The sequence below is a fragment of the Vulpes lagopus genome, chromosome 18 (genome assembly GCF_018345385.1).
Source record: "Vulpes lagopus strain Blue_001 chromosome 18, ASM1834538v1, whole genome shotgun sequence".
NCBI classification, from domain to species: domain Eukaryota; kingdom Metazoa; phylum Chordata; class Mammalia; order Carnivora; family Canidae; genus Vulpes; species Vulpes lagopus.
Genome location: NC_054841.1, coordinates 16018559 through 16046513, shown reverse-complemented (window position 1 = coordinate 16046513; position 27955 = coordinate 16018559). Strand labels below are relative to the sequence as shown.

The following is a 27955-nucleotide window of genomic DNA, read 5'->3' as shown; positions in this document are numbered from 1 at the left end:
CTATTTCTAATGTCACCCCACTGAATCCATTTGGCAGGGAACAGATGGAGAACAACATTTAAATGGAGGATAATAATAAAAGCTCATACTTTTATAGCCCTTTCTGTGTGTCAACAAACTCCGTCTAATCCTCTCTATGGTCTCCTGAGCATCCCATTATCATCTTCATTTTCCAGATGAGAAAACTGACAAGAGAAGCACAGTAACTTGCCTGAGGTCACACAGCTAGTAACTGGTGCAGCCGGAATTTGAACCAAGGCAGTGCGGCCGAAGGCTGCTCTCACTGCCTGCCTGCAGGGAGGTTCCTCTAAATGAGAGATCTGTGGGGCAGCCCCATTGGGGTATCTGCGGGGTTGGGTGGGGGCAGCCTGGACCTCCTGTTCTGCCCGTTGAAATCTATAGTGTATTACCCATGTAAAACAACGACCAGAAATGTAAAGAGCCCCTGCTCCAAGGCTGTGGAGGTAAGCCTCAGGCATTCATACTTTACCTGCCAGTTCACAATGCCTGCGTTGAGTTTTTAAATTTGTGTTAAGTCTTGATAAATCTTCAACTTATTCTACATTGGAGGTGTTGTATTATAGTTTCCTGGCTCAGCCTAACTCCAAGAATTCTTTCCTTGCCCTGCATGGTCTCTTAACCCATCTTCCCTCTTGAGCGTTGACATTTAGCTCTAATTTGTTAAAGTATTTCTTCATTCTCTGCTTACACATTCATGAGTGTCTGATTCTGCCTGAGGGAAAAAGGAAAGGTTTCACGAGAAAGGTGCACCAGTGTTCCCGGAAGGCTTTGGAAATAAGGTCTTATTATGGGTCCTTTACTCTTGGCCCATCTCCACAGCCATTCCTGCCCCTTCTCTCTCAGACCAGTCCTTACTCTGATAACACTTTGGTTCTCATCTTGCCCTTGTTCTCGTACTCACTCCATTTTTCCATACATGCAGACACATACTATATCTTTTCACATCCTTTAGAAAATAAAAAGCAATGGGAAAAAAAACCCAAACCCAAAAAGCCCTCTTCTCCCCAGATTCCCTCTAAAGCTCTTGTCCTTTCCTCCCCATTAGAACCATGGTATCTCTACTACTTCAATTCTCTCTCTCTTCAGCCCACCACAGTCTGACTTCCATCCCCACTGAAACACTTCTTGCCAAGGTCACAAGTAACTTCTTTGTTGCTGAATCCAGTGACTTCTTTCTCAGTCTTCTGTTGCTTGAGTTCTGAGCACTGTCTGACACTGGATATGACCTCCTTAACTCCAGTCCCCTTCTGGCTTCTGTAGCCCTGCACCCAGGGTCATGATCTCAGCTGCTCCTCCTCTGCCCAGCTGCTGGTCCTCAGGGACCTCACCTCTCCCACTCCTCTTGTCTTACATGCTCTTCCAAGATGATGCTGTGTCTGACACGAGAGAAATCTGTGCTTCTCTTGGAAAGGATATCAGAAAGATCCCTCAACAGACAACAACGCTGAACAACCAGACCTTCTCAGACTGGAGACCAGAGCCTCTACCAATTGCCAGGAATTCCCACGCAGCTTCTGAATTTCAGATTCAGAACTGAGCAATGGCTCCCAAGCAGCAAAGGCCATTTGCTAAATGGCTGGGGCACTGCAGGCTTACTAGGCATCATGAATTACCTGCAACAGAAGTATAGGTTTGACCTCAAGAAATGTTCTTTAGCCTGATGGATGTGCCCACCTCTTGGAGAGCCAGGCATTTTGCCCTTCTCACCAAGACTACAGAGGCCCGGTAGGGTGTTTCTCCAAAGGAAAAGATGGGTCGCTATTACCCAAAGAAAGGGATAGAGGGAACAGGCAGGCAGAAACAGTAAATGTCTTCCACAGCTTTGGTGATATATCTGCGTGCTGTTGACACCAAATCTAGATCTTCAGCCCGTATGTCCCCTGTCAGGGAACAGGAATTCCTATCCCCTTCAGGAGTCCTAGCTGGACTAAGATTGACCTGGGACAGATCAAATTGACCTGGGACATATTAAGAGGAAAAAGTCAAATTTAATAGTGTACATGCAGGAAATCTACACAGGCAAATGTCATCCTGAACTAAAGAGAAGGGGACAGGAACCTGGAACTTCAGAGGAAAGGAGTGTACTTCATGGTGACAAGAAAAACAAATGTTGGTAATTAGATGTTTGTCCTGCCGTACAGATGGGTCACTCACATAAAGTTGATCCCTGCTGGTAACTTTCATTCTGGGAAAGCCCCAGTCTAGATTCTTCTGCATGGTTAAGGGAGGGGCAGAAGTTTCTTTTGAGCCCGCAGAGTCTTAGTGGCCTTCAGCTCGCAATCATCTTCATGTCAAAATGACCATCTTGACCATCAGGTGCTCATGCCTCTGCACCTGCCACCACACCTGTGTCTCGTGTCCTGCTTGCTGTCTCCATGGATGTCCCACAACACCTGGAAAAATGAGATGTGTTCAGAATTCAATGAGTATCTTTCCCCCTCAATCTAGTCTTCAGGCCTTTCCCATCCTATTGTATTGGATCAAATCGGATCTGATTCACCACCTCCCATCTATCTGGCTCCTAGGTGATTTCATACCCCTTGTACTTTGGAAATATTTTTAATGTGTTAATATATTATTTTTTAAGTAAAAGCTAATTTTAATGAAAGAAAATACCTCTATAGAAAATGTGGGAAATACAAAGAAGAAAAGTATGCGTTCTTCAGCCCCAGCACTTGGGGATGACCGCTGTGAGCGTTTTGTTGCAGTGCCAAAGAGTGCCTAAGAGCCAGACTGGCTCTGTTAACAGTCTGGCCCCACCATCCCCACTCCTCTGTGTGACCCTGGACGTGCTGCCCAAGCCCCTGTGCCTTCATGTATTCTCTGAGAAATGAGGGTAATGATAGTACCCGCCTCAGAGGACTTGGAGAGGGCTGTGTGAATAATGGGATAGGACACTGCCTCGCTTATAGCATCCAGTACATCCTTGCTGCTATTGTTATTATAAATGTATATGTGTTAATTGCTGATAAACAGTGTATACAGTTTAATATTCTATTTTTAATTAACTATTGTAAGCATTTTCCAAGTCACAAAGTAGTCCTCAAAAACATGATCTTAATGACTGTGTAATAGTTTGTTATTTAAATATATTCATAAGTTCTTCTGTAGTTGACTATTCCTCTATTTTTGGGCAGTTGGGGTATGTATGTTTGCTCTAATAACTCTGAGCTGAAAATGTTTATGTGTATATGTACATATAAAAGTGTCTCTGTGTGTCTGTATCTACATCTGACTATGAGTCTGATTATTTTCATAGAATAGAATTTTACACCTAAAGAAGGGATGAGCTGTTTAAAGTCTCCAGTAATGTCCTGAGAAATTGCATAAAGGCAAGGTTTTCAATCACATACTCCCAGGGCCCACCTCACTACACCATCTCCAGCTGTGAGATGAGCTTGTTTTAAGTCTGCCCACTGTTGCTGCTGTTCTTGACAAGGTCGATTTTACCACAATTCACTGGGGTAGGAGGAGATGAAACCTTGCCCCAGGTGCTTCTGCATACATTACTCTTCATAATGGTAATAAATTAACTGAGCACTCCCATAAGCCCTAGACAGACATACTAACTTGCTTCTCGCCCAGTCTGTTTTCCTGTGAGTAGAAATCTACTTCCTGGTACTGACAATACACTCCATTGGGTTTTCTTATTTCCCTGCTCCTCTGCCCTAAGATGTTTAGCATTTTGGCACCTCTCTCTGGTGACAGCACAGGTCCCCAAGCCCAGTAAAAGGTCCTAGGGGAGCCTGGCTCAGGTAAGGTACTAGCTTAGATGGACTGACCCATTTTCAGAACTCTGTGTGACCCCCTCAACATACTGCAATGTATTGCGAATCTTTGTACAATATTTCAGGTTTGAAATACCCCCATAGGAAGAGAGCTAGAGTTTTCTTTTGCTAAAGGAAAAGTAATATTTTCAAGTGCCTTCTGTTTTACAAAATGCATTCACAAACATGATTCCTTTGAGCCTAAAAACAACTCTGGGAGTTAGGTACATTTGTCTCCATTTTACAGGTGAGGCCCAGAGAGGAGAAGCCACTAGTTGAGCTGGTGACTGCCAGAGTCAGATCTCGAATCCCTCCTCTTCCTAAGGAAGGATGCCTTCAGTGAAGGAGAGCCAGAAGGAGGAACATAATCTTGGGGGAGGAATAATACCAGCTTTGCTTGAAGGAGTAAGAGTCGAAGAAGTAGAGGCCGTAAGTAGGAGCACTTGAACAGGGCAGGCTTCTTAGATCCATGCTTATGGGAGCCTGTGGCTGGACCTGCTCCTGTGACTTTGTGGGAGTAGTCCCTGGAACTCTGGAGAGATAGGCCCTTGAGTGAATCCTAGCACTCCCTAAGTCTCAGTTTCCCCATTTGCAGGATGGAAATAATTACCCCGCTCTGCCAATTAGAAGAATTGCTTTGAAGATCTGGTGCCGGGGTGCCTCTGATGCTGCCTGGGACCTTTGAAGTGCAGAGCAAGCATTTAAGCCAGGTTTTCTTACTTCAGGTAAGAGCAGTCAGGACTCCAACCAGTGTTCCTTTCTTTTTCTCCTTTTTTTTTTTCTTTTCTACTTCTCATTTTTATCTTTATTATTTTGCAGTGTCCTTGTTGTAAAATGATATGATTCTGAAATATAGAGATGGAAAATCTCAGATGTTCCCCCTGTACCCCTCCATCCTACTCTACAGAAAAATAGCCACAGATTGTGGTTTAGTGCACTTTCTTCCAGAGTTCTTTTTTTCTTCCAGAGTTTAGAAACATACAGACTTTGATGTATGTATGTATATATATATATATACACATATATATACACACACACACACAGAGACATCCATTTACTAGTACAATTTTGTTCTTTAAATTTTACAAAAATGTTCTTTTTTTTAAAAAAAATTTATTTATGATAGTCACAGAGAGAGAGAGAGGCAGAGACACAGGCAGAGGGAGAGGGAGAAGCAGGCTCCATGCACCGGGAGCCCGACGTGGGATTCGATCCCGGGTCTCCAAGATCGTGCCCTGGGCCAAAGGCAGGCGCTAAACCGCTGCACCACCCAGGGATCCCCCAAAAATGTTCTCTACACTCTTCTGTACCTTGCTTTTTACCCCTTAACAATTTTATCTTGAAGACATGTTTATTTTTTTTAAAGATTTTTATTAAAAAAAAAGATTTTTATTTTATTTACTCATGAGAGAATGAGAGAGGGAGAGGCAGAGACACAGACACAGGCAGAGGGAGAAGCAGGCTCCATGCAGGGAGCCCAACGTGGGACTCGATCCCGGGTCTCCAGGATCACGCCCTGGGCCGAAGGTGGCACTAAACCACTGAGCCACCCGGGCTGCCCTGAAGACATCTTTATATCAAAGCTGCCTATATCAAAGCTGCCTGTGTCTCTGCCTTTCTGTCTCTCTCTCTCTCTCTCATGAATAAATAAATAAAATCTTTTAAAAAAATAAAAAAGATTTATCTATTTGAGAAAAGAGAGAGAATGAGAGAAAACAAGTAGGGGGAGGGAAGAGGAAGAGGGAGAAGCAGACTCCCTGCTGAGAGGGAGCAGGACATGGACAACATGAGGCTCTACCCACATGGGGCTCAACCCACGACCCTGAGATCATGACCTGAGCTGGAGGCAGATGCATAACCAACTGAGCCACCCAGGTGCCCCAGGACACAAATTTTAGTATCTGTTAAGTATGTTATACTGCCAGATACCCCTCCCACCAAAGGTGTTTGGGTTGTCCATTTGCCTACAAGGGCTCTTAGCAGGGGGTCATTTTGCACCCCACCCCCCGGGAACATTTGACAGTATTTGGAGACATTCTTGGTTGTCATAGACTGGGACCTAGTGCTGGAGATGCTACTGGTACCTAGCGGGTAGAGGCCTGGGGTGCTGCTGAGAATCCTGTGATAAACAGGAGAGCCCCCACCACAAAAAATTATGTCAGTAGTGCTGAGGTTAAAAAACCCTGGCTTCCACCCTTGCCGATGCTGGAGATTACCATTTTTTTTATAATAAATTTATTTTTTATTGGTGTTCAATTTAGATTACCATTTTTTTATTTTTTTAAAGGGTTTTTTTTTTAATTATTTATTTTTGATAGTCATACAGAGAGAGAGAGAGAGAGAGAGGCAGAGACACAGGCAGAGGGAGAAGCAGGCTCCATGCACCGGGAGCCCGACATGGGATTCGATTCCGGGTCTCCAGGATCGCGCCCTGGGCCAAAGGCAGGCGCCAAACCGCTGCGCCACCCAGGGATCCCTAGATTACCATTTTTTTAAAGCTTGCTTATCTGATAGTTTGAAAAACGATACCTTATTTTATGTTGTACCTCTCCAGGAGAATGGAGTTATAGTTACTTCTTAGATTATGTATTATTTGAAATTGTTATGATGAATATGTTATTTTTATAATTTTCTTGAAAAGCCACAGATTTTTTTTAATCAATACCTCTTTGATTATTACTATGCAATCTTTTCTTAAAATTTAGTCATGCAAATGCCTGTTTGCCTTTTTTTTTTTAATATTTTATTTATTCATGAGACATGTTTGCCTTTTCTTGATAAGGAGTAAAAAGAATTCTTTAGTGTGGGCTTTGAGAACCTGTCAGTGCTTCAGGTTCAAGTCTCTCATCCTCTGGCCTTCAGAATTTCTCTACTGCACTTCAAAAGCACCTTTTCCTAGTGGACACCCAGACCTAGAAACCACCTCGGAGAATCATCTTAGCCCAGAGATACTCTTTATCACAGACCAGGACCCCAAAATAAAATGTATTCTGCAGCTAACCTTAGGACACCCAGAACATCCACCATGGACTCATCTGCCCAGATGCCAGGAAAAAAAAACAAAAACTTATGCTCATTTCTCAGCTGCGAAACCTGAGATCCATTCACCCTGTGAATTTTCCAGCCTGTCACAGCTGAACCAAGCCCCTGGTGCTCCTGCAGAGCCTGAATTTGCTGGCATGGGTTCTGGTGCAGCATGAATGCTTTTCACATTCTCTCCGCTGAATCCTTATCAAATGGAAAAGCTATGGAGCCCAGTCCTAAGCCCTGCTCAGCATGGCAAGACTCCTGGAAAAGTGCTGTGCACCTTTCACTTGGCTCAGAGAAGCCAGGGCCAGACTGGAGGACACGCCCATGGAGAACTTCTCAGTAATTCTGGAAACTCCCAAGAAAATATCCCATGTGGCAGAAATGGCACAGACTTGCCCGCAGCCTTCGCAGATCGCCCAATAGCAGACTTCAAAATGGGGAGACACCTCCTGGTCCTGGTGCCAAGGACAGGGCTTCTTCCAGAAGTTCTTTGCATTGGATCTGTAGCCTGTTGTGGTTTTCCAGTAAGCAAAGGCATAGGTGGAGGCTGCCTTGTCTGATGGCTCTCTTGGCTCTGAAATCTACACAAATCCAGTCAGTGAAATGAAATATCGAACCTGTGAGGCGGTAAATGCCCAAGGCACCCCTGCCTTGCTGATTTAGTGAGGGAAAACAGTAAGAGGTTCACAGTGGGAAGGGAAGAAAATGATGTATAAGAAAGAACACCTGTCTGCAAGTCAGGGCCTGAGTTCTGCTCTTGCCTCATGTGTCCTGGGACAGATAAATCACTTTATTTCTCTGGGCCTCAGCTTCCTTGTTAAGTAGTTATTAGAAGCATTTGCTCTGTTTTTCAGTGTGCAATTTTCTCAAATAATAACATTGCTAACTAGATAAAACTGGCTAAAATAAATTAGAGATCTAAAATGGAGTTTAAAACCTGTCTAGTTCCTGATGGTTACTTTTTCTTATTCAAAAGCAATAGATGTTCAGAACAGGAAAAAAAAAAAAAAACAAATAAAAACAAGATACAACCAAGTACAAAGTAGTTCATAGAGAACACTCACCAGAAACCATGCTGTTGACATCTTGTTGGGATCCTTGCAGAAAAGAGGTCCTTAACTTGGATTGGTGGGTGGGCTTTGTGGAGGAGAGCCCCTGAATGATTTAACAACCCCTCTTCATGGGCGGCTTAGAATGTTTTGAGTTGTTTCGCCATGACAAAGAATGCCATGCAGATACGAACTGGATGAAAAAGAATTAGCACTTATTAAGAAAGCAAGCAGAAAAATGGACAATTTGAATACCTGACAAAGATGCTTTAAAGGGCACAAAAGGATGCCAAATTGTCCCACAGCATACAAAAATTACCATTGAGAGACAGATTAATGATCATGTTCAGCCACTTGCATTTAAGTTAACAAATATTTACTGGACAGATGCTGTTGTATCTGTGTCAGATGCTGTGGACTCCACAGGCAGCCCAGCCACTGACCTCGCAGCTATCAAACTAGTGGAGACCAGCACGGAAATTATTTCATGCACAAGCAGTCATGTTTGTGTTTAAGCAAACTTCCTTTACACATGATTGGCACATTAGAACCTGGAATCATCTCACTCCCCGAGTTCTCCTTGTCCCAGCCTCATAGCCTCTGAGGGGTCTACATGTCTTAGCCTTGAAGGGAGTTCTCTTTCCAGCTTGCATGCTGTCCAGATGTTGCCTCTGAGTGCCCCTGCATGAAAGCCACTCAACTTTTGCTTGTCCTCTTTGGGGAACAGGAAGCTTACTACCATCAGTTTTGCTCCTGCTTGTTTGCAACTTTTCCCTATATTGAACTTCAACCTCCCTCCCTGTAGCTTCCTCTGATTGGTCCCAGAATCTCACAAAACAAGTCTTCCTTCTTCTCCAACCTGCAGATCTAAAGAGCTTTAGGTCTTCAGGTGAAGCACCCAATCCCACAGTCTGTCCCCAAGACAGTACGCAGCACCTGTGATGTCCTTCCCTGGCAGAAAGGTCCTGCAAGTCCCCTGTTGATTGATCAAACCATGCGCATGCCCAGACCAAACAAAGTATCCATGAACAGATGGCCGTGGCACCGGGGCATCAAGGCCCAGACCTTTGAGGACAGACTATGCTAGTGACACTAGAAAACCTTTTGCAGCCTCAGGAGGGTGTATGGGGATGGAGAGAAAATGAGCCGGTCCTGATTGGAGGCCCTAATATGCTGTCTTCCCAAAAAAAGAGCCGATGTGCCTAGAGCATGTGCTTATTTCCTGGGGATTTTCATTCATCAGGTCTGGTGTAGAACCCGAGATTCTGCTGTACAAGCTTGCAGAGATATGCTGATACTTCAGAGGATACTTTGAGGAGCAGAGCCCTAGAGCAGTGGTATCATAATACCCTGGAGGAGCTTTAGAAATACAAAGTTTGGCTTACCCCAAAGCTACTGATTCAGGCTTTTGATCCATTTATTGAGAAGGTCTCAACCTAGACAGCATATTAGAATCATTTAAAGAGTTCCTAAGATGCTGGCTCAATAATCTCTCTCTCTCTCTCTTTCTCTCTTGTTGCTTTAGTTTGAAAAACTTACCAGCCTAATTTGGTATGGGAGCAGAGGTTCCCAGCCCAAACTGTACATCACTGTCACCTGGGAATATTATAAAATGTCACTGTCAGGGCCCCTCCCTGCAGACCCACTGAATCAGAACTTCTAGAGGTTAGGGCCAAGAGATTAGCATTCCACAAAGCTTCCCAGATGATTCTGAGGTGCAGCTCTGGGTGCAGAGTCTGATAGAGGAATCATCTGGGATTTTTGATGAAAATACAGGTTACCACACTCTCCCCTGAATATTCAGGAACTTGTATGTTTAACAAGTGCCATGGGTGATTCTTACGAAATGGAAAGTTTGGGAAAACACTGAGGTAGAGGAAAGGTCCCTGGATTGGAGTCAGAAAGACAGTGCTCCTGGCTGCAAGACTTCCCACAGGTGACTTAGCATCTCTGAGATTCATTTCTTCATTTGTAAAATGGAGAAGACGGTAACTGCGTGGGGCAGAGATAGATAACTGCCCCACAGGTCTGCACAGACAATCTTTAGGACAGTTCTTGTTGGAACTGGCCAGAGATTACATTTCCCAGCTCCCCTTTGCATTTTGGTGAAGTGGCCACAGGACTAAATTCTGGCCAATGGAACGAGGGCATAAGTAAGGAGGACTGCTACCCATAAAAACCTCCCATGAGGTCCTCTTCTTGGATAGCAATGCCCATTGGATAGCAATGCCTGGGTGATCTTGGAAGCCACATGATAAAGTTGGCAGAGAACTCCCTGCCCTACCCCCCTACCTGCTAATTAGACTATGTGAGTTAAAAACTGTGTAAAGACACTGTGATTTGGTGGTTTATCTCTTACAGTAGCTACTGCTATGCTAACTAACATATTGCCCCTAGGACTGGCAAAAATTATCTCATGTAGCGGCTGCAGACTGACAATATGAGGGCTTAGATCCAACCCACAAATATGTTTTGTTATTTCTGTACCAGCCAGTTTTTTTTTTCTTAACATATTTTAAAATAGATTTCATGTGAACATCTGGATCTCCAGGTTCTTTAAAACCTGGAATAGTGGTGGCCATGCTTGCAATCCACTCCAGGAGTAATTGGCCGGAACAAGGAGCAGCCAACTGTATGTTAGGTGGTACACATGCTCTACCAATCTGCCGTGGTCTCCACCACACCCTTATGGCATTTTGGGGGTCCCTGTAGCTTCCTAAGCCAGTAGGCCCTGTCGTAATGGATGTAGACATTAGACGCATTCTCTGTTAGGAGTTTTCACAGTGAATTTCTTAAGGTGACTTCTAACTTCTGGGAGAACCATTCATCCTGCCCAAAACTTGGAAACAGAATCTCCTGAGTGATCCTTACAAACTGAAGGATGTCCTCCACTCCCACCCCAGCCTACCCATGGCTGTGCCCCGTTCAGCATCTGCTCTACATGGAGGCAGTCGTCTGCAGAGAAAAGGGCTCAGGTGTATCTGGGGGTCAGATATACCTGGATCCCAACCCCAGCTCTGCTGCTTCCCTGCTGGTGATTGCGGGTCAGACAGTTCATGTTTCCTGAGCCTCCATGTTCCCATCTGTCGGTGTGGACATTAGGACACTTGTCGTAGGATTTTTGTAAAGCAGTAGGCTAAAGGACACTTAGACCCTGTTCATTTCTTCTCCTTTCCCAGGCCTGGCTTGCCCCCAGTGGGGAACAAGAAGTCAAGCAGTATCTTTTTAAAAACGAAAAAACATAAAACCAAGCTCGGATCCTTTTTAAAAGATGTAAATCATGTAGTTCCATTGTAGGTGTATTCATCCGCTCAGGCTGCCACAAATTGGGCTGGCTTAGCAGAATTGTACTTTCTCATGGTTCTGAAAGCTGGAAGTCTAAGATCAAGGTCCCAGAAGGGTTCGTTTCTGCCTCTCTTCTGGCTTGTAGACGGCTGCCTTCCCACCATGTCCTCACATGGCTTTCCCTTGGTGCTTACTTGAGGAGACTGTCCTCTTAAAAAGGATTAGGGCCCCACCCTTGTGACCTCCTTTATCTCCAAATACAGTCATGTTGGGATTTAGGGCTTTGACAGAGGAATTTTGTGGGGACACAATTCAGTCCATAATAGAAGGAAAACTGGAAAATCCAACTGAGAGAGAAAAAGGCATTTGTGATCCCCTCTTATCTGTGTCCACTAAGCATAATATAATCAAATAACCACTTTTTAAAAATATTTTATTTATTTATTAGAGAGAGAGTGAGCACTCGAGCAGGGGGGAGAGGGGAGGGGCTGAGGGAAAGGGAAAAAGAGAATCTCAAGCAGACTCTGTGCAGAGCCTGATGCAGGGCCCAATCTCATGACCCTGAGATCATGACCTGAGCTGAAATCAAGAGTCAGGTGCTTAACTGACTGAGCCACCCAGGCACCCTACCATGTAACCACTTTTACTGACTATCCTTCTATAACTTTTATATTTTAAAAATTGAATGGTACGTACTTTTTTGGTAACCTGTATTTTTTAATGTTTATATTTTAAATATTATAGTATCCTTGCTAAGTAGAAGTTTTAGAGCAGCTCATATAATTATTACCTTTATATTATACCCTTACACATTTAGTGGATATAAATTATTCTATGATAACAATGTATTTTATCTAATCCCCTATTGTATGGCTCTTAGAACTCCCTTTTCTGGGATACCTGGGTTGCTCAGTGGTTGAGCATCTGCCTTTGGCTCAGAGTGAGATCCCGGGGTTCTGGGATCGAGTTCCACATCGGGCTCCCTGTATGGAGCCTGCTTCTCCCTCTGCTTCTGTGTGTGTGTGTGTGTGTGTGTGTGTGTGTGTGTGTGTGTCTCATGAATAAATAAATAAGATCTTTAAAAAAAAAACAACAACTCCATTTTCTGTGGACTTGGATGTTAGCACTTGATTTGGGGCTAACAACCTCATTCACCTGAGCATCAGTTTCCCCATTGGCAGTATCAGGATAGTAACAATATCAGTTCAACTGAGTTAATGACTAGAAAGTGCTGAGCAGGGATGCCTGGGTGGCTCAGTGGTTGAGCATCTGCCTTTGGCTCAGGTCCTGATTCCGGGGTCCTGGGATCGAGTCCCTCATCAGGCTCCTCACAGGGAGCCTGCTTCTCCCTCTGCCTATGTCTCCACTTCTCTCTGTGTGTCTCTCATGAATAAATAAAATCTTTAAAAAAAATTAAAAATGCTGAGCACAGTGTTTGGCACATGTGAAACCCTCATAGATGTTATTATAACATGTATTATAATCTAGCAGTAGTAGGCCCAAGTGAGAAGTTCCCTAAGAGGCTCCCCATCTCACTGTGCACGGAGTTCACATTCAAGGCAACCTCTTGGTGGCTGAGTCTATCCCTAGTTCTTATGGAAGGAAGGGCAGGAGTAATCCCATCACTGGCAAGGAACAGCTAGACTCCAGTGTGAATTAATACATTGGAATTTCAGTATATGTATTTCAGGTGTTTTGAGATTTCTAGCACACAAACTGGACACTATTTCCTTGATTAAAACCCTCCAGTGATTCTCCAATACCCTCAGCATGATGTGATAACTCCTAAAGGTGGTTTAGCAGGCCTGGTATGACCACCAAGCCTCATCTTTCACCTCTGTCTCCAGCTAGATAAAAAGCCATGGGTCCCTGAAACACCCCACCCTCACTCTCACCTCTGGCCTTTACACCTGCCCTCTGCCTGGAGCATGTGTCCCTTTCTCCATCTTCTCTCTGTCTGGCTAATTCCTTCTCATTCTTAAAGTCTCCGCTTAGAGGTCCCTGAGCAATGCTGGTAATGCCCTCCCTGTGTCCCCTACTTTTACCATTTCTGTGCCCATTGCTGACCCCCAGTCGGCAGCACCAACATTTATGGCCTGAGGGCTTTTTTGTAATCACTGGAAGCAGCTCTGCCAACCTCAGGGCAGGCCTGAAGTGCTGGGAAATTAACTCTGCCTGCTCCCTGCAAGGAGCAGCCTTCCAACAATGACTGACAGGAGTTGGTGTGTAAATACCCTGGCTTTCTTCCTCCTCTGGAGGCACTTTACACCAGCCTCAGAATTTCCCTGAGGGATTAAGCTCCAGATACCCATGGTGCTAACTTGCTTGACAATACACCTTCCTTGCTGCCTTTCTTGTCTATATTTTCCCCCCACTTGCTTCCCAGAATTTCCTTCTCCCAAATTAACTGCTTGTCTTTGAATTCTTGCCTCAGGATCTGCTTCAGAGGAACCTATACCTAGAGCCACCAGCTCCTGAGAGCCTTTCCTGGCATGTCCAGCACCCAGGTGGTGCCCCTTCCAGGCTCTTACCCTGGCACAGCACTCATCACATTGTGGTATAATTGCCCAGGTCCCCACAGAAACAGACAATTCACTGGGAAAGAAATTAAAATGGACTTGAAACATTTGAAAAGATGAAACTCAAAGAATGCCAGCTGATAAAGGCATACAAAAGGACAGAATTAGAAAATCATTTGACAGCACCTGATACTTGGTTCACCCAAGGACCATCAGTGAATGAGAAACCAGATACCCATAAGGGCCTGGTGGGAAGAGGAAAAATGGGCATTTAACATGGAGAGTGGTGGTCACCACCTTAAACATGGCATCATTAGTAGTGGGACATCAAGACATTGTGGATTTCTGGATGCAAGACGAAACTAAGTAGGTAGCATCACCCATGAAGGATTAGTTACATTTTGCACACAAATAGTTCATCTGAATCTAGTCTATCCTTTGGACCTAAGTACTAATTTATAGGAAACAGAGGAGAGTACGACAAGGTAAGAGGCGCCACAATGACCAAGCAGACTCCCCAAGTGGAACATTGTACAAGACAACTGGCCCAGTGTCTCCATGAGTTGACATTGTGGGAGAAAAGATTTACAAAGAAATTTAATTTTTTAAATCTGAAGAGTGTATTGTTTATGTAAGAAAATGATTTATGTTAGGTCTAAAGTATCTAATACAGAAGTATTTCATGGATGAAATATCATGATGCCTATAATTTGTTTCAAAATACTTCAAGCCCCTTCAATTTCCTTCCCAAATTAAAAATGGCAAATTTTAACCAATGATTGTATTTAAGTGATGGATAGATGGGTGTTGATTGAGCTATTTTTTTGCTATATCATATGTTTGAAAAAAATTTTTAATAATAACTCAGAAGAGAGAAGCAAATAAAAACTACAATATATCATTTTCACCCAAAGATTCAAAAAGGAAAAAAAAATGTTTAGAAATATGCTGAGTTGGCAAGGGTATAGGGAAATGGGCCCTTTTGTAGATCGTTAGTGAGGAGTGTAAATTGGAACAGTTTCTTCTGAGGGAACTTGGTCAGAGACATATTCTTTGATCTAGCAATTCCACTTCTAGGAATTTATCATACATACTATACTCAAACATGCACAAATCTGTATGAATAAGGATTTTTGCTGCAGCATTGTTTTTATAACAAAATATTAGAAACGGCATGTTTGTCTGTTAATAGGAGTTAAACTTATTACAGCACATTCATACAGTGTAGACTGTTAAACAGTATGGGTTAGACCTGCGTTGATAGGAAACTCTTTCCCTTTATGTATTGTTAGGTGGAAAATGCAAAGAGCAGGCCAATGTCTATCTTATTTATCACTGTATTTCTGATGCCACTTAAAGTGCCTAACACACTGTGGGTGCACAATTAATATTTGTTGAGAAAATGAATACACGTTTGAGTGCAACTGCTGTGACATGGCTCCTGAGATGCATTTAGGTTGAAGACACAGAGAAGGCCTATGGGGCATCCAAATGGGTGGGTGCTGACAGTGCCAGTGCCTGGGGTGAAAGAATTCACCCAAGGCAGAAAAAGTTGATAGAAATTTATTGAATACATTGTAAGAGAGCAGTGACAGGGCCGCCATAAGGAGAAATTATCTGCCACAAGACAGTGGTGAGGAGCTATAGTTATAGGGTGGAGTATGGGGATGGACAAAATTGTACTTTTTGGGGAGTAATCTTAGGAACTGTGCTTGGTTGTAATTGGTCAGTTAGGGATGGTGGCTACTTCAAGTTGGGTCTGTTAATGAGCCTGTTTGTGTCAGGTCAGTGGTCACTGTGGGCCATTTTGCCTTGCTCAAGTTTCTGTTGCTCAAGCCTGTTGCCTAAAAGCAGCCTCTACAGGGACAAGATTTTCCAAATTTCCTGATCAAATTTCTAAGGCCTTACTTCCCTGAATTCAGACATTTGAGTTTTCCCTGAAGACAGATCATATCCTGCTTTGATTTTTGTAAAAAAAAAAAAAAAAAAAAATAGTGAACAAGAACACACTTTGAGGAAAAAGAAGGAATAAAAATTTCATGGAGGGGTGCCTGGGTGGCTCAGTCAGTTAAGCATCTGCCTTTGGCTCAAGTCGTGATATCGGGGTCCTGGGATTCAGCCTCCCCCAGAGTCGAGTTCCTTGTTCAATGGGGAGTCTGTTTCTCCCTCCTCCTTTGCCCCTCCTCCCCAACTCAGGTTCTCTCTCCCTCTCTCCATCTCCTTCTCCCTCTCTTCCTCTCTCCCTTTGTCCCTCCCTCCCTCTTTCTCTCTGTCTCTCAAATGAATGAATAAAATCTTTAAAAAAAAAATTTCAAAGTGCCTGGTTGGCTCAGTCAGTTAAGTCTGCCTTCCACTCAGGCCTAATCCTGGGATGGAGCCCCAAGTTGGGGTCTCTGCTCAGCAGGGAGGCTGCTTCTCCCTCTCCCTCTGCCTGCCATTCTGCTTGCTTGTGCTGGCTCTCTCTCTCATTCTCTGTCAAATACATAGATAAAATCTTTTAAAAATGAATTCATGGAAGGGTGATCAGGGAGGCTAATGTGGCAACTGGGACTTGGTAGAAAACATAGCTCCAAAAGCCAAAAGGGAAGCCCCTGGGCCACAGAACTTTTATTATCTGGTAGAAGAAAGGACACTGATTCCTCAAGAGCCATGCTTATCTATCTGAAAGGGTGATGTGCTCAGGAGTCCTTGATAGCATCACATGGGGGAGGAAGGGGCAAATACAGAAGCTTATCTTCCTGGTGCATCTGTTTTCTCAATGGTAAATAAATTAAAACAGTATTTGGGACACTGGGTTAGTTCATGGGATGAGTGGCTGCATTTGGCTCAGGTCGTGATCCCAGGGTCCTGGGATCGAGTCCCGTATCAGGCTCCCCTCTGCCTATGTCTCTGCCTCTCTCTCTCTCTCTCTCTCTCTGTGTGTGTGTGTGTGTGTGTGTGTCTCTCATGAATAAATAAATAAAAATCTTTACATTTTTTTAAAAATTAAAACAAATATTTATAGCATTGGAAGCAAGGGCATATTAAGGAATTTTATGTAAAGCTCCCATGAATATTTAGGATAAACTAAGTGATAGCAGGGCGTTATAGGCTTTCTTGAGCTTTGTGCCTCAGTCTCCTGGGTGAAGATGTGACCTTGGACCAAGGACTTGACATCTCCAAGACTCACCTTCCTCCTCTAGTAAAAATGATTATTGTGCAGATAAATGAGATGATGCATGTAAAGTGCTTGGGTTGATAACCGCTTGCTGTGCTGTTGTCTATATCATCATCATGTCTACATCGCTAAGAGGATAGAGTCTGGAGCCAGACAGATTGGGTTCGAATCTCTGCTCCAGCACTTACTAGCTAGGGGACCTTGGCCAAGGTCACTTAACCTCTCTGTGCCTCATTTTCCTCCTCTGTAAAATGAGGCTCATGCGGTTATTGTGGAAGGCTCAGTGAGCTGATGGTTGTAAAGCCTGGGCAGGTGGCAAGTGCTATGTAAGCATTTGCTCTGTACTTCATAGTCTGTGCCCTTCTGCCCTTAGAGGTCCTTGAGGAGAAATGCTAGAAAATGACAGGTCCAAAGAGAGACAAGCTATTTCCAGAGACTGATTTATAAGAGGAATGGGTCTCTATAACACAATTGTCCTAAAAGGTATTTGCTTCTTGGAAGATAGAGAGTCAGAACCCGTTAACAATGGTGGAGTCTTGGCAGAAGCCTGGCCAGATATGAGCCATTTGGGGGGCAAGGCCCACTCCCCTGTGGCTCCTCGAGCCCTTCCAGGGAGCCTGACCTAGAGGACGGGTGGTTCCTGGCAGGGGCCAGGGGCGTGCCAAGGGGAGGAGGAGGGAAGGAGCTCCCGGGATCCCCTCGCCCCTCCCCCAGCGCCCAGCGAGTAATGACATTCACGGAGAGGGGAGGGAGGGAGCGAAAGAGGGGCAGGCTCGGCGAGGCCATGTGATGCTGGGCGAGAGAGAGCCGCCGCCGCGGAGCCTCCTTCTTTCCTCCCTCTGATTCCGGGCTGTCATGGCGACCCCCAACAACCTGACCCCCACCAACTGCAGCTGGTGGCCCATCTCGGCGCTGGAGAGCGATGTGGCCAAGCCCGTGGAGGCCCCCGACGCTCCCGAGGCGGCCAGCCCCGCCCATTGGCCCAAGGAGAGCCTGGTTCTGTACCACTGGACCCAGTCTTTCAGCTCACAGAAGGTAGAGCCCAAGGGAGCTGGGGAGCAGGATGCACCCGCTGGCGAGGAGGCTTGGGGGAGGGGATCCAGGAGGGCCCAGGGGGTCTGAGGACAGGGGAGAGGCTGGAGGGTGGAATGTGGGATTTCGGGGCTGGAGGGTGGAGGATGCCGGAGGTGACTGGCCCTGTCTTGGGCCCCAAGAGCACCGTTCCCAATTGTGGGAACATCTGTTATGCCTCTTTCCCTCCCAGAAAGACCTGGTCTGTTGGAGGGCTGAGAAGAGAGACAAAGGCAAGGGGAAAGGAATGGGCACTGCTGGGAAGGCGGCCTGTTGGAGGGGGCGGCTACTGCGGGGAGGGAGGAGGAGTGCTTTCTGGGATCCAGCCTCCAGCCCCAGTAGTCGGTGGTGGGCCTCCCTCCGCGCTACTGTCCTGGATACTACAGGCCCTCCAGGTCGCAGCTCCTGCCTGGCTGGGAGCCCTCCTCTGGCTGGGGCTTGGAGGGTCTGTCCCCAGCCCTCTCCCGCATCCACACTTACCTGGAGCTGAGAAGGAAGGAGTTAACCCATCTCCTTAGACTAGCTTGGGTTCGGCCCCTAAAATCTATGTTTTGCTCTTAAAGACACAGCCCCTCTGCTCCTTCTCAGACCCAGACGAGCTGGGAGGGCAGCTAGGAATCCAGCCTGGTGCTGAGATTTCGGGGTTCCCGCTTCCGGGGGGTGAGGGCCAAGCCCTGCGCCTGTGAGACAGGGGCGCCTCTAGGGGCGCAATCTCCCACCCGGGGCGGCTGTCCGTCAGTGGGGCACGAATTCAGCACCACGGCCAGGGCCCAACAGCGAGTGTTGATGGTTTGTTTCTAAGGGATTCCGGTTGTCAGACCTTGGAATTCCTCTTCTTCCTGGGAGATCCTTTTGTTACATTCACTCATTTTTTTCAGATGAAGAAACAGATTCCTAAAGAGAAAGGGCCTTGGAACCAAAAGACTTAGATTTGAGTCTTGGTCCAGGCTCAGTTCATCATCTGGAAAACTAGATGATGATGAAAATAATAATAATAATAATAATAATAGTAATAGCTACTTGTAATTCCCACCCCTTCTCAGAGTTGCTGAGAGGGTTGTTGAAGAGGCGGTATAACTTAGTGTTCTAGACTGGCGCTTCTCAAACTTGAGCATACATTAGTCACTGCATGATCCTGGTTTAAACACAGACTGCTGGGTCCCACCCCAGATATTCTGATTCAGCAGGTCTGGAGTGGGGCTCAAGAGGCTGCATTTCCAACTAGCTACCAGTGATGCTGATAAAGCTGGTCCACTGATCCTTTTTTGAGTAGCTCCAGTTTAGAGTATAGACCCTGAGGCCAGACAGTCCCCAGTAGAAGAATCATCTCCCCCAGTAATTCACCGTAAAGCTTTGGACAGGTCGCCTTGCCTCTCCAAGGTTTTATAATCTGTAAAATGGAGCTAATGGCAGTACCTTTCTCAAAGGGTTATTTTGAGGGTGAAATGAGGTGATACACAAAAAATGCTGATAGCAGTGCTTGGCAAAGGGTCAAGGCTCTGATAATTATAGGTGTTATGATATCACTAAAGTGCTGGGTGAAGGAGGGGTCTGCTTAACCAGAGCCACTCTGGGACTTATCCATAAATTCTACACGTGCACGCTGAGCACCTACTGCATGCCAAGCTCTATGCAAGTTGTTGGGGGTTTGAAGATGAATCAGACTGACCTCCAGACTTCAGAATCCCTTCTTTCCCAGAACCTCAGGAGCCAGGTCCCAGTGATTGGGACTGGACAGGTGGCAGAGGGATGGCACCTGCCATCACCGTTCCCCAAGGGAGCTTCCTGCTCTTCCCCTTGCCCGCAAGGAATATATCCTATTCAATCTGCACTCAGAGCTAAGGTGGCCCTTTATTTTGGGATGGGACTCTCCACTAAAACCCATTTGTGACCAGGCCAGCCTGGGCATCCTCTTGCCTCCCTTTCAGGGCCTTCCCCTTGTCTGGGTGCCCATGGTAGGTTCTAGGGGCAGTGTAGCCTGGTGGAAAGGGCATGGGCTCTGCAGTCATTTGGTCTTGGATTCCATTCTCATCTTAAGTGCTTACTGGATGTGTGACCTTGGACAAGTCACTTAACCTCTCCATGCCTTAATTTCCTCAACGAGACTTTTGCATCCAACCCTGCAGAATTCCTGGGGGATTAAAAAGACATGGACATATGTTAAGTGTCTGGCACATAGTAGGAATTTAGCAGGTAAGCTTCCTTCTTTTCAGTCCTTAAGGGCCCTGCCTGCATTCAGGGAGCAATTCCCCTTTGTTTAGCATCTGAGAAGCCTGTCTTAAATGGTACATGAATAGCAGAAAATAGCCTACCCTCAAGAGTGGTGGTGGCTTCATGGGACATCTGAGGACTATCCCAGAGCCAGAGGGCAGCAAGACAGTGAGGGGGGGTCCCGAGCTCCATCTCTGGGGCCAGAGTGCCAAGGATTCAATCTTAACTCTGCCACTGACCAGCTGGGTAATTCTGGGCAGGTTGCTTAGCCTCTCATGCCTCACGCATCACGGCTATAAAGTAAGAATAATAACAGCACCTCCAGGATAAGGTCATTGTGAAGATTCAGCAAATGTATCCATTAAATCCCCTAGAGCAGCACCTAGCATATAGAAAGTGCCGAGTAAGCGCACTTATATTTACCAGACAGGAGATCAAATCCTGACTGTGCCACTTCCCTCTGTATGCCTTTGTGCACGTGTCTTCACTTGTAAGTCTCTGCTTCCTTCTCCGTGCAGGAGGAACAGTAACCTATCTCAGAGAGTTGTGAGGATTGAATGATAGCATGCATGACCGCACACTTAGCACAATGCCTTAAAGATTGCATGCTAACAGTGAACTTTCATGCACCATCATAAGTGATCATCTGGGGCCACAGGGTTCAGAGGAGGTTCTAAATGCAAAATGTAGATATTAGTTTGTTTCTGAGGCTGTTCTGCCCCCAGCCTGCTTCTCCTTGGCCGGAGGTGAGGGCCAAGGGGTGAGACTGGGAGGGGCAAACATGCAGACAGTCAAGACACCAGCATTCTGATTGCTGGCATTCCAACTCACTAGCTTGTGACCCCAGGTAGGTCCTGACCCTCTGTGGTCCTCAGCTTTTCAGCATGAAAATGGACTAGATGTTTGATACAACCTGCATCCCTCCCTCCCCAGGCAGGAAGAATCGCCCTGTTTCTGTGTGTTCCCAGCCTTTTGAGCATTCTTCTGTCCTCATGCCGGCCAGTTTAAAAAAAAAAAAAACAAAAACAAACTAAGATTGCTATTTACTGGCTGTGTAACTTTTGCCAACTTAGTGTTGTCTCTGTGCCTATTCCCTCTTTTGCAAAAGGTTCATGATACTAGTACCTACCTCATTAGGTTTTTGTAACACATATAAATGTCTTAGAGCAGTTCCTGGTACAGAGAAAGTGCTATTTGAGGGTTAGCTATTCTTCCTGTGATTTCCACCAAGGTGAGTCTCTGAGACCCATCCTTGGCTTCCTGCAACAAGCCTGTTCAAGATCCCCTCATCCCATCCTCTCAGGGTCTGCCTTTGTCTTGGATGTACCTGTGGGTGGAGCCTTCTGTCCCCAAGAGTAGGAGGCCCAGATCTGAGTCCTGTCAGAAGATAGTCCCAACACCCAAGACACCAAGGTGATCTCTCCCTCCCACCCTGGCCTTGCCTTTCATGCTCTTGGGCACTGGCCCCCAGCGCTGTCCACGCTGCACTTGACCATTTCCTCCACCCCCAGAAGCTCACAGGTGACAGCTGCAGATCTCACTACTCCTCTCAGAAGCCTGCAGTTGCTCACCAGGTCCTTCCAAGAAAGAGACAGGCCATCCTCATAATGGCCTTAGGCTCTACTACAGGATGCTAACCTTGTCTGGGTCATGGACCCCTCATCAATGGGGGGAAGCCTGTGGATCTTTCTCACAATAATGCCTTTTAATGGATAAAGCAAAATATACAGCATTACTAGAAGGGAAGCCAATCAAAGTACAGCTATTGACATACTTTTAAAACAAATTCAAAAAAAAAAAAAAAAAAAAATAAAAATAAAACAAATTCATTGTATAATAGTATGTGTTTCTGTATGAACCTGTTATATAACCTGACCTAGTGACAGGACTGATCACTGTAATGTCAAAGTCATGATGAGTGTAACTGTAGGAATGTGCAGTGATGAAAGTATCTGATTTCTTGTGGTGACAATGTATCAGGCACAGCTAACACTACCATGCTTTGTCGCCTACACTCATAATTGCAGAAAATGCTGTCAGGCTGAGATTACTGAAAATAAACATCTAATTTTCCCATCCTAGATCAAGGAGTCCCTGGATTGATTCATGGACCCCTGAATCTGGGAATCTCATTTAAAAGGCCCTGTGCAGGGATACCTGGGCGGCTCAGTGGCTGAGCGTCTGCTTTTGGCTCAGGTCATGATCCTGAGGTCCTGGGCTTGAGTCCTGCATTGGGCTCCTCACAAGGAGCCTGCTTCTCCCTCTGCCTTGTCTCTGCTTCTCTCTCTGTGTCTCTCATAACAAATAAATTTAAAAAATTTTTAAATCCACTATTAAAAAAAAAAAGGCCCTGTGCATGACCTCCTCTCCTCTTGTCTCCCTGTCCACCCTGTTCCAGCCACACTGGACTCCTCGCTGTGTTTCAAACACGCCAGGCATGCTCCTGCCTCAGAGCTTTTGTGCTGGCTATTCCCTCTGCCTGGAACTCTTTTCCTCAGATCCGTGTATGGGCCACTCCCTCACCTTTATTAATTTTAAAAAAAGAAAATATTTGAGATAAATACACTAAGGTTCAGAGACTCTAAGTGTCTTTTACAAAGTCGCACAGCAACTAAGTGTTTGAGCAGAGATGCCAACCCAGCACATTGCAGTTGCCTAATAAACAAGGGCCTGGGTGAGGAGGAACAGTGCCCATCTATGATAATGAAGCACCAGTGAGCTAATTCCATCCCCCCCCAGGGAAGATAGTTTGCCTAGGGGTGGTTGATGTTCAGTCACACAGAGTGGTGACCACCCAAGTCTGGTCCAGTCTCCAGGATAAAGAGATGGCAGATGGCCTTGGTGACTGCATGCCCTTCCCCTGGGCCTGGCTTCCTCCCACACTCCCCTCCCCTGCAGGATGGCACATGGCTCTGGCCTACAGCTCAGCTAAAGGAGAAAGTCTCCTTGGCCGCCTGCCGGCATGACCCTGAGGCCGCTCCAAGCAAAACTGTTACATCTCTAAAGATAGTCTCCTCACCAGGCACTTAGTTGCACCTGGTGCTCTTACTAGAGTCCCAGGGCAGGGCCTGGGAGTGATCCCTAGGGGCAAGTGCCCTGCCAGGAGGCAAGGCCACATGTCTGGATCTGCCAAGGGCAGAGGCCTGGTTCGGTTTCCGTCTCCATCCATTCCGCGGTCCCAGCTTGGCCTGGAGGCTGAATGGCTGGGTGGAGCCTGATTGCCCAGGGTGGAGGATGCCAGGATGGGCAGGAGGTAGGGAGTGGGCAGTTCTGCTCCAGCCAAACTCCAGCCTTGATTGTTCTGGGGCTTCTCCAGGGCACCAGCACCACCTAGGAGCTCAAGTATACACATCCACGTACTCTCTTGCTCATGCACACTCCCCTATACATACACACAAAGACACACATGTGCATATGCACACTCATATCCACACTGATGTACACAGACTCACACAGTACTGTAATACAGTTACGCACTCATCCATCCACACCCACACTCGTGCACAGATATGCACACACTCATCCATACACATCCACTCATGCAGACACGCATCTACATGCATTTGCTCATTCACGCAGTTGCCACTCCTCTTCAGGCTCTTGCACTCATACACTCACATACCAGACCAAATAGATGCCACCCCAGGGCTCACCCTTTGCTACAGTTCCTCTCTTAGAACTAGCAGTACCCTCCCACTGCTCCTTTAACAAGGAGTCCAGCCCTCAATCTACTAATGATTAAAAGGAGGCTCACAAAAGGGCATGATAGCTCTAAGGTCACATAACATCGCTGTGGCAGAGCCAGGGTGAGGACCTCCCAGCCACATCTGCAGGACCTGCTTTTGGCTAATGGAGCAAATGAATCTGTGAATGAGTGTTGGGGGTTCAGGGACTAATTACCTCTCCCTCTCCACAAGGAAAAGAGTGTTTGTTAGCTGTGAGAGGGGCATGAAGTACTACTTTAGGACATCAACCATGGGTGTGAGGTAGTGTGTGTGTGTGTGTGATGATAGAACCCATGTATTAATCTCCTGTCTCCTGTGCTGGGACATTATCCATGTCATCCCATCCAAACCTCCTGCCATGCTTGAAAGAGTGGATTACATTCCTCATTTCATAGAACCTAAGATCAGAGAAGTCAAGTGACTTGTCCAAGATCACAAAGCAAATAAGCAGCAGAGCAAGGCTTCAAATCCAAATCTGTCTCCTTCCAAGACCTGATCTCATACAAGTGGCTAAGACACATTATGCCTACAGTGTGCCAGGCACTGTTCACAGGGACTGGAGTATCTCATCCCCACAGCAGCCCTCTGTGGAAATTGCTAGTGGGACTCTCATTGGACAGGTGAGGAAACTGAGGTACACAGATGTAAAGCCAACTCACCCCGCAAGCAGGTGCTAGAGCTGGGATTTGAACTGACAGTCTGGCACCCAGTCCAAGGTCTGACCCAGGATACCATGCTGCCCCTCTGTGCATGACTCCTGGCACCTGGGAGGGAGGCTGGGGATGCCTAGTTCCAAGAGCTACCAACTGGCTGTGTGGGGACATGTACACTCCAGGAGAACCACTTTTGCTGGCCTCAGTCTCCAGTCTCCAGTGGCAACTGCTTCCCTTCCCCCTGGACTGGAGCCATTAGTGGAGAGGGGTGGAGTCACTTGCCATCATTCTTCTGGGGGACCTTGGACCAGTCGTCTTCTTTCTGAGCCTTAGTCCACTGGCAGGGGGCAGCTGGACCAGGTGACCTCTGATTGTCTTCCGGCTCAGAAATGTTGGGCTGGGTCAGGAGCAGACCCCAGCCTCAAGGCTCTCCATTAGCTTCTAGTAGCTCAAATGTTTGTCTGGGACCCCTTAAAGACATAGGAAAGATGAAGGAGGGACAGGCCCAAGACTCCTTGAAGGTGCCCACAGGGCATTTGAATACTGGTCTGGGAGTCAGGACCCATTGCTTCCAGTTTCAGGTCTGCTGCTAACTTGCTGTGTGCCTTTGGGGAAATTACTTGCTGTCTCTGGGCTTTGGTTTTCTCATCAAGACAAAGGGGATAGTTCCTATTCTATTCTCTTCTAAGAGCTTTTGTGAGCATCCAACAACAGATGGGAAGTGTGTGGGGGCACTAAAAGACTCAGCTGGTGTTGGCAAATTATTTTGCACCTTGTTTTATTTCCCAAATAATTTGAGAAATTTAGCTATTGATTATGCTGATAAGAATTTCTATGAATTTCCTGGCCTGATCTACCCCTAGGAGCCAGGCTGAGTGTCTAATCGTGATAATGAAATCATGAGTTGAATGCCATGTACCAGACCCTGGGGTGGTACTATTAATACTTCCAAATAAGAATACTGAGGCTCAGAAATTTTAAGAAATCTGCCCAAGCACACATAGCAGAGCCCAGAATCCTACCCCAGATATGTCCCACTGTGAAACCCAGTCCTATAACCAGCAGGGAGCACTGCCCCTTTGCCCCAGAGTAGGGCTGTGTTCCTCCCACCAAGAGGCTCTGGGCCCGTGGGAGAGTCCCCCCCCCAACCCCTCCCTACCTCCAGGAGCCCAAGAATGAGCTGGAAGCAACAGTGTCACCTCCTGTGTGTGACCTCTGACCTCCCTCCCTGCATGCCCCACCCCGCCTGGGCAGAGTGTCCCCTTGTGTCTGCCCGCCTTCCCTGCTCTGACCCTGGCGCCTGCAGGTGCGGCTGGTGATCGCCGAGAAGGGCCTGGCGTGTGAGGAGCGGGACGTGAGCCTGCCACAGAGTGAGCACAAGGAGCCCTGGTTCATGCGGCTCAACCTGGGGGAGGAGGTGCCCGTCATTATCCACCGAGACAATATCATCAGCGACTATGACCAGATCATCGACTACGTGGAGCGAACCTTCACAGGAGGTACGGCTGCCGTACCCACCAGGGGCTCAGCCACAGACCCCGGGGACCCCACAGGCTCAGACAGGCTCCCAGAACCTTGGGGAGCCTGAGGAAGCCCACTGGGGCAGTGGACATGGCCCAGTCTTCCCGAAAAAGGAATGATGGGACTGCAAACAGGGCTCGGATGCCCCGCAGGAATCACAGAGCTACAGGCATGGCAACGATGCTTGGGATGCCACAAACCCTTTCCCGGACACTCCAGGGAGAGGGCTAGCCCAGACACGCCCCTAGGAGCACTGGGGCTGCAGCCTCCTTCCCCAGGAGCCCTGGAGTCAGAGGCATGGGCACAGGTCCTCAGAACCCCCAGGCAGGAGCAGGACCCAGGCCCTCCTAGTCACCACAGACAGGACCCAGATCTTCCAGCCACTCCAGGGCATGGACAGGGCCCAGCCCACTGAATCCCTATAAGCATAGTCAGGGCCATGGAGCCCCGGGAACCCCATAGACATGGGACCCAAGTACCCTAGAACATTGCAGATGTGAGGAGGGCCCAGACACCACAGAAACCCACAGGACCCTATGTCTCCCTCTCTTCCTCCAGCCCCCTTCGGATTCAAAAGCCCCCTGCCTACGGCAGATGCCGCAAACCACAGCTGAGCGAGGGGCAGGGCCCAGACATAAACTGTAGAGAAAAATTAGTTGCCAGCAATTAAAAATCAAAGAAAGTTCAGTTTTAAACATCCAGGTTTCTGGCTTCTCTTGAAGCCTGGCAACACTGGGCCTAGACCCCCACCGGTCAACAAGCCTGGAGTGACGAGGAGCTGCCCCCCAGGAGACAGGCTGGCAGGACTCCCGGTGGGCAGGCAGGACCGCTAGGATCCCGTGTCAGCCTGGGGAAAGGGGTAGACCTGTGGGCCTCGACATTTCAGGATTTCGACATTTCCTTGGGATTGAGGGATGGGGTAGGTGGCCAGGGCAGGCCCTGCTAACCCCAGCCCAACCCTGCCTGCACCCCGCAGATCACGTGGTGACCCTGATGCCTGAGGCGGGCAGCCCACAGCACGCGAGGGTGCTGCAGTACCGTGAGCTGCTGGACGCGCTGCCCATGGACGCCTACACACACGGCTGCATCCTGCACCCCGAGCTCACCACTGACTCCATGATCCCCAAGTACGCCACGGCCGAGATCCGCAGTGAGTGCCACGGGTTACCCTTGTTTGCCCACCTTTCTGCTTTCAACAGGAGTTCTCCTCCTCCATCTCTTCCTCCCACTGTGTGTCTCTTACCAGCTGTCTTCCTCCTCTCCCTCCTGATCGCCCCCATCCCTCTCTGCCTCTCTCTCCACCCTGTTCTCTCTGTCTCTATTAATCTCCCTGGCATCCCTCTGGGTGTTCTAAGTAGATACTAGGTGTCAGTAAATGGTCACTTTCTTCCTCTTGAAGCCAATGTTTAAAAGTGGGAAGGGGCAGGTTGTGGAACTTGATCCCGTCCCTTTGGAGTACTACCCTCAAACAAGACTCGAATTTAGCAATATCATCCTATCTCCATTCAGTCAACAACATTTATGTGGTCTACTATGGCCCAGGCCCTGGGCAGGGGGCTGGGGACAGATGGGGACAGCCACAGCCTCTACCATCCCGGGGTCACAGTTCCATCCTGACAAGTGACCAGGTGATTGCAGCGTGGGACTAAATATGTTTGAACAACCTCTCGGGAGGGCAGCCTGGCACTCTAGATGGAACACAAAAAGACCCACACCTTGGAGATGATCCTGCAGTTATACCTGGCTTTGTGCACCACGAAGCATGTACAAGGACATTCATTGCAGCATAGATGGTAACAGCAAGAAGCTGGAAACAACCCAGGTGTGCATGAGTTGGGAACTGGGTAAATAAATTCTAGTCTTCCCGTACACTGGAACACTTCTAGTCTTCCCATATGATGGAACACTGTACAGCTGTTAAAAAAAATAAGCATATGACGCTGGGT

At 47.1% G+C, this 27955-nt stretch overlaps 1 protein-coding gene and 1 long non-coding RNA gene across 6 annotated transcripts in view; one reads left to right on the top strand and one right to left on the bottom strand.

The window, feature by feature from the left end:
* Positions 1–27955, top strand: part of GDAP1L1 (ganglioside induced differentiation associated protein 1 like 1) — a 49130-nt gene that overhangs the window by 4816 nt on the left and 16359 nt on the right. For 2 of the 5 annotated variants that reach the window (XM_041732269.1, XM_041732270.1), the window contains 5 exons: positions 4036–4217; positions 4384–4513; positions 17678–17863; positions 25795–25987; positions 26986–27159. In XM_041732269.1, coding sequence (XP_041588203.1) covers positions 4454–4513; positions 17678–17863; positions 25795–25987; positions 26986–27159 — 613 coding nt within the window. In that variant the 5' untranslated portion in view covers positions 4036–4217; positions 4384–4453. The remainder of the gene's footprint in view (positions 1–4035; positions 4218–4383; positions 4514–17677; positions 17864–25794; positions 25988–26985; positions 27160–27955) is intronic. The other 3 variants (XM_041732273.1, XM_041732272.1, XM_041732271.1) reach the window with 3 other exon arrangements.
* On the bottom strand, positions 1383–27917 carry LOC121477753. The gene is made up of 3 exons (XR_005984358.1): positions 27750–27917; positions 7883–8060; positions 1383–2414 (listed from the first exon to the last, which is right to left on the bottom strand). It is a non-coding gene; the product is annotated as an uncharacterized LOC121477753 (long non-coding RNA).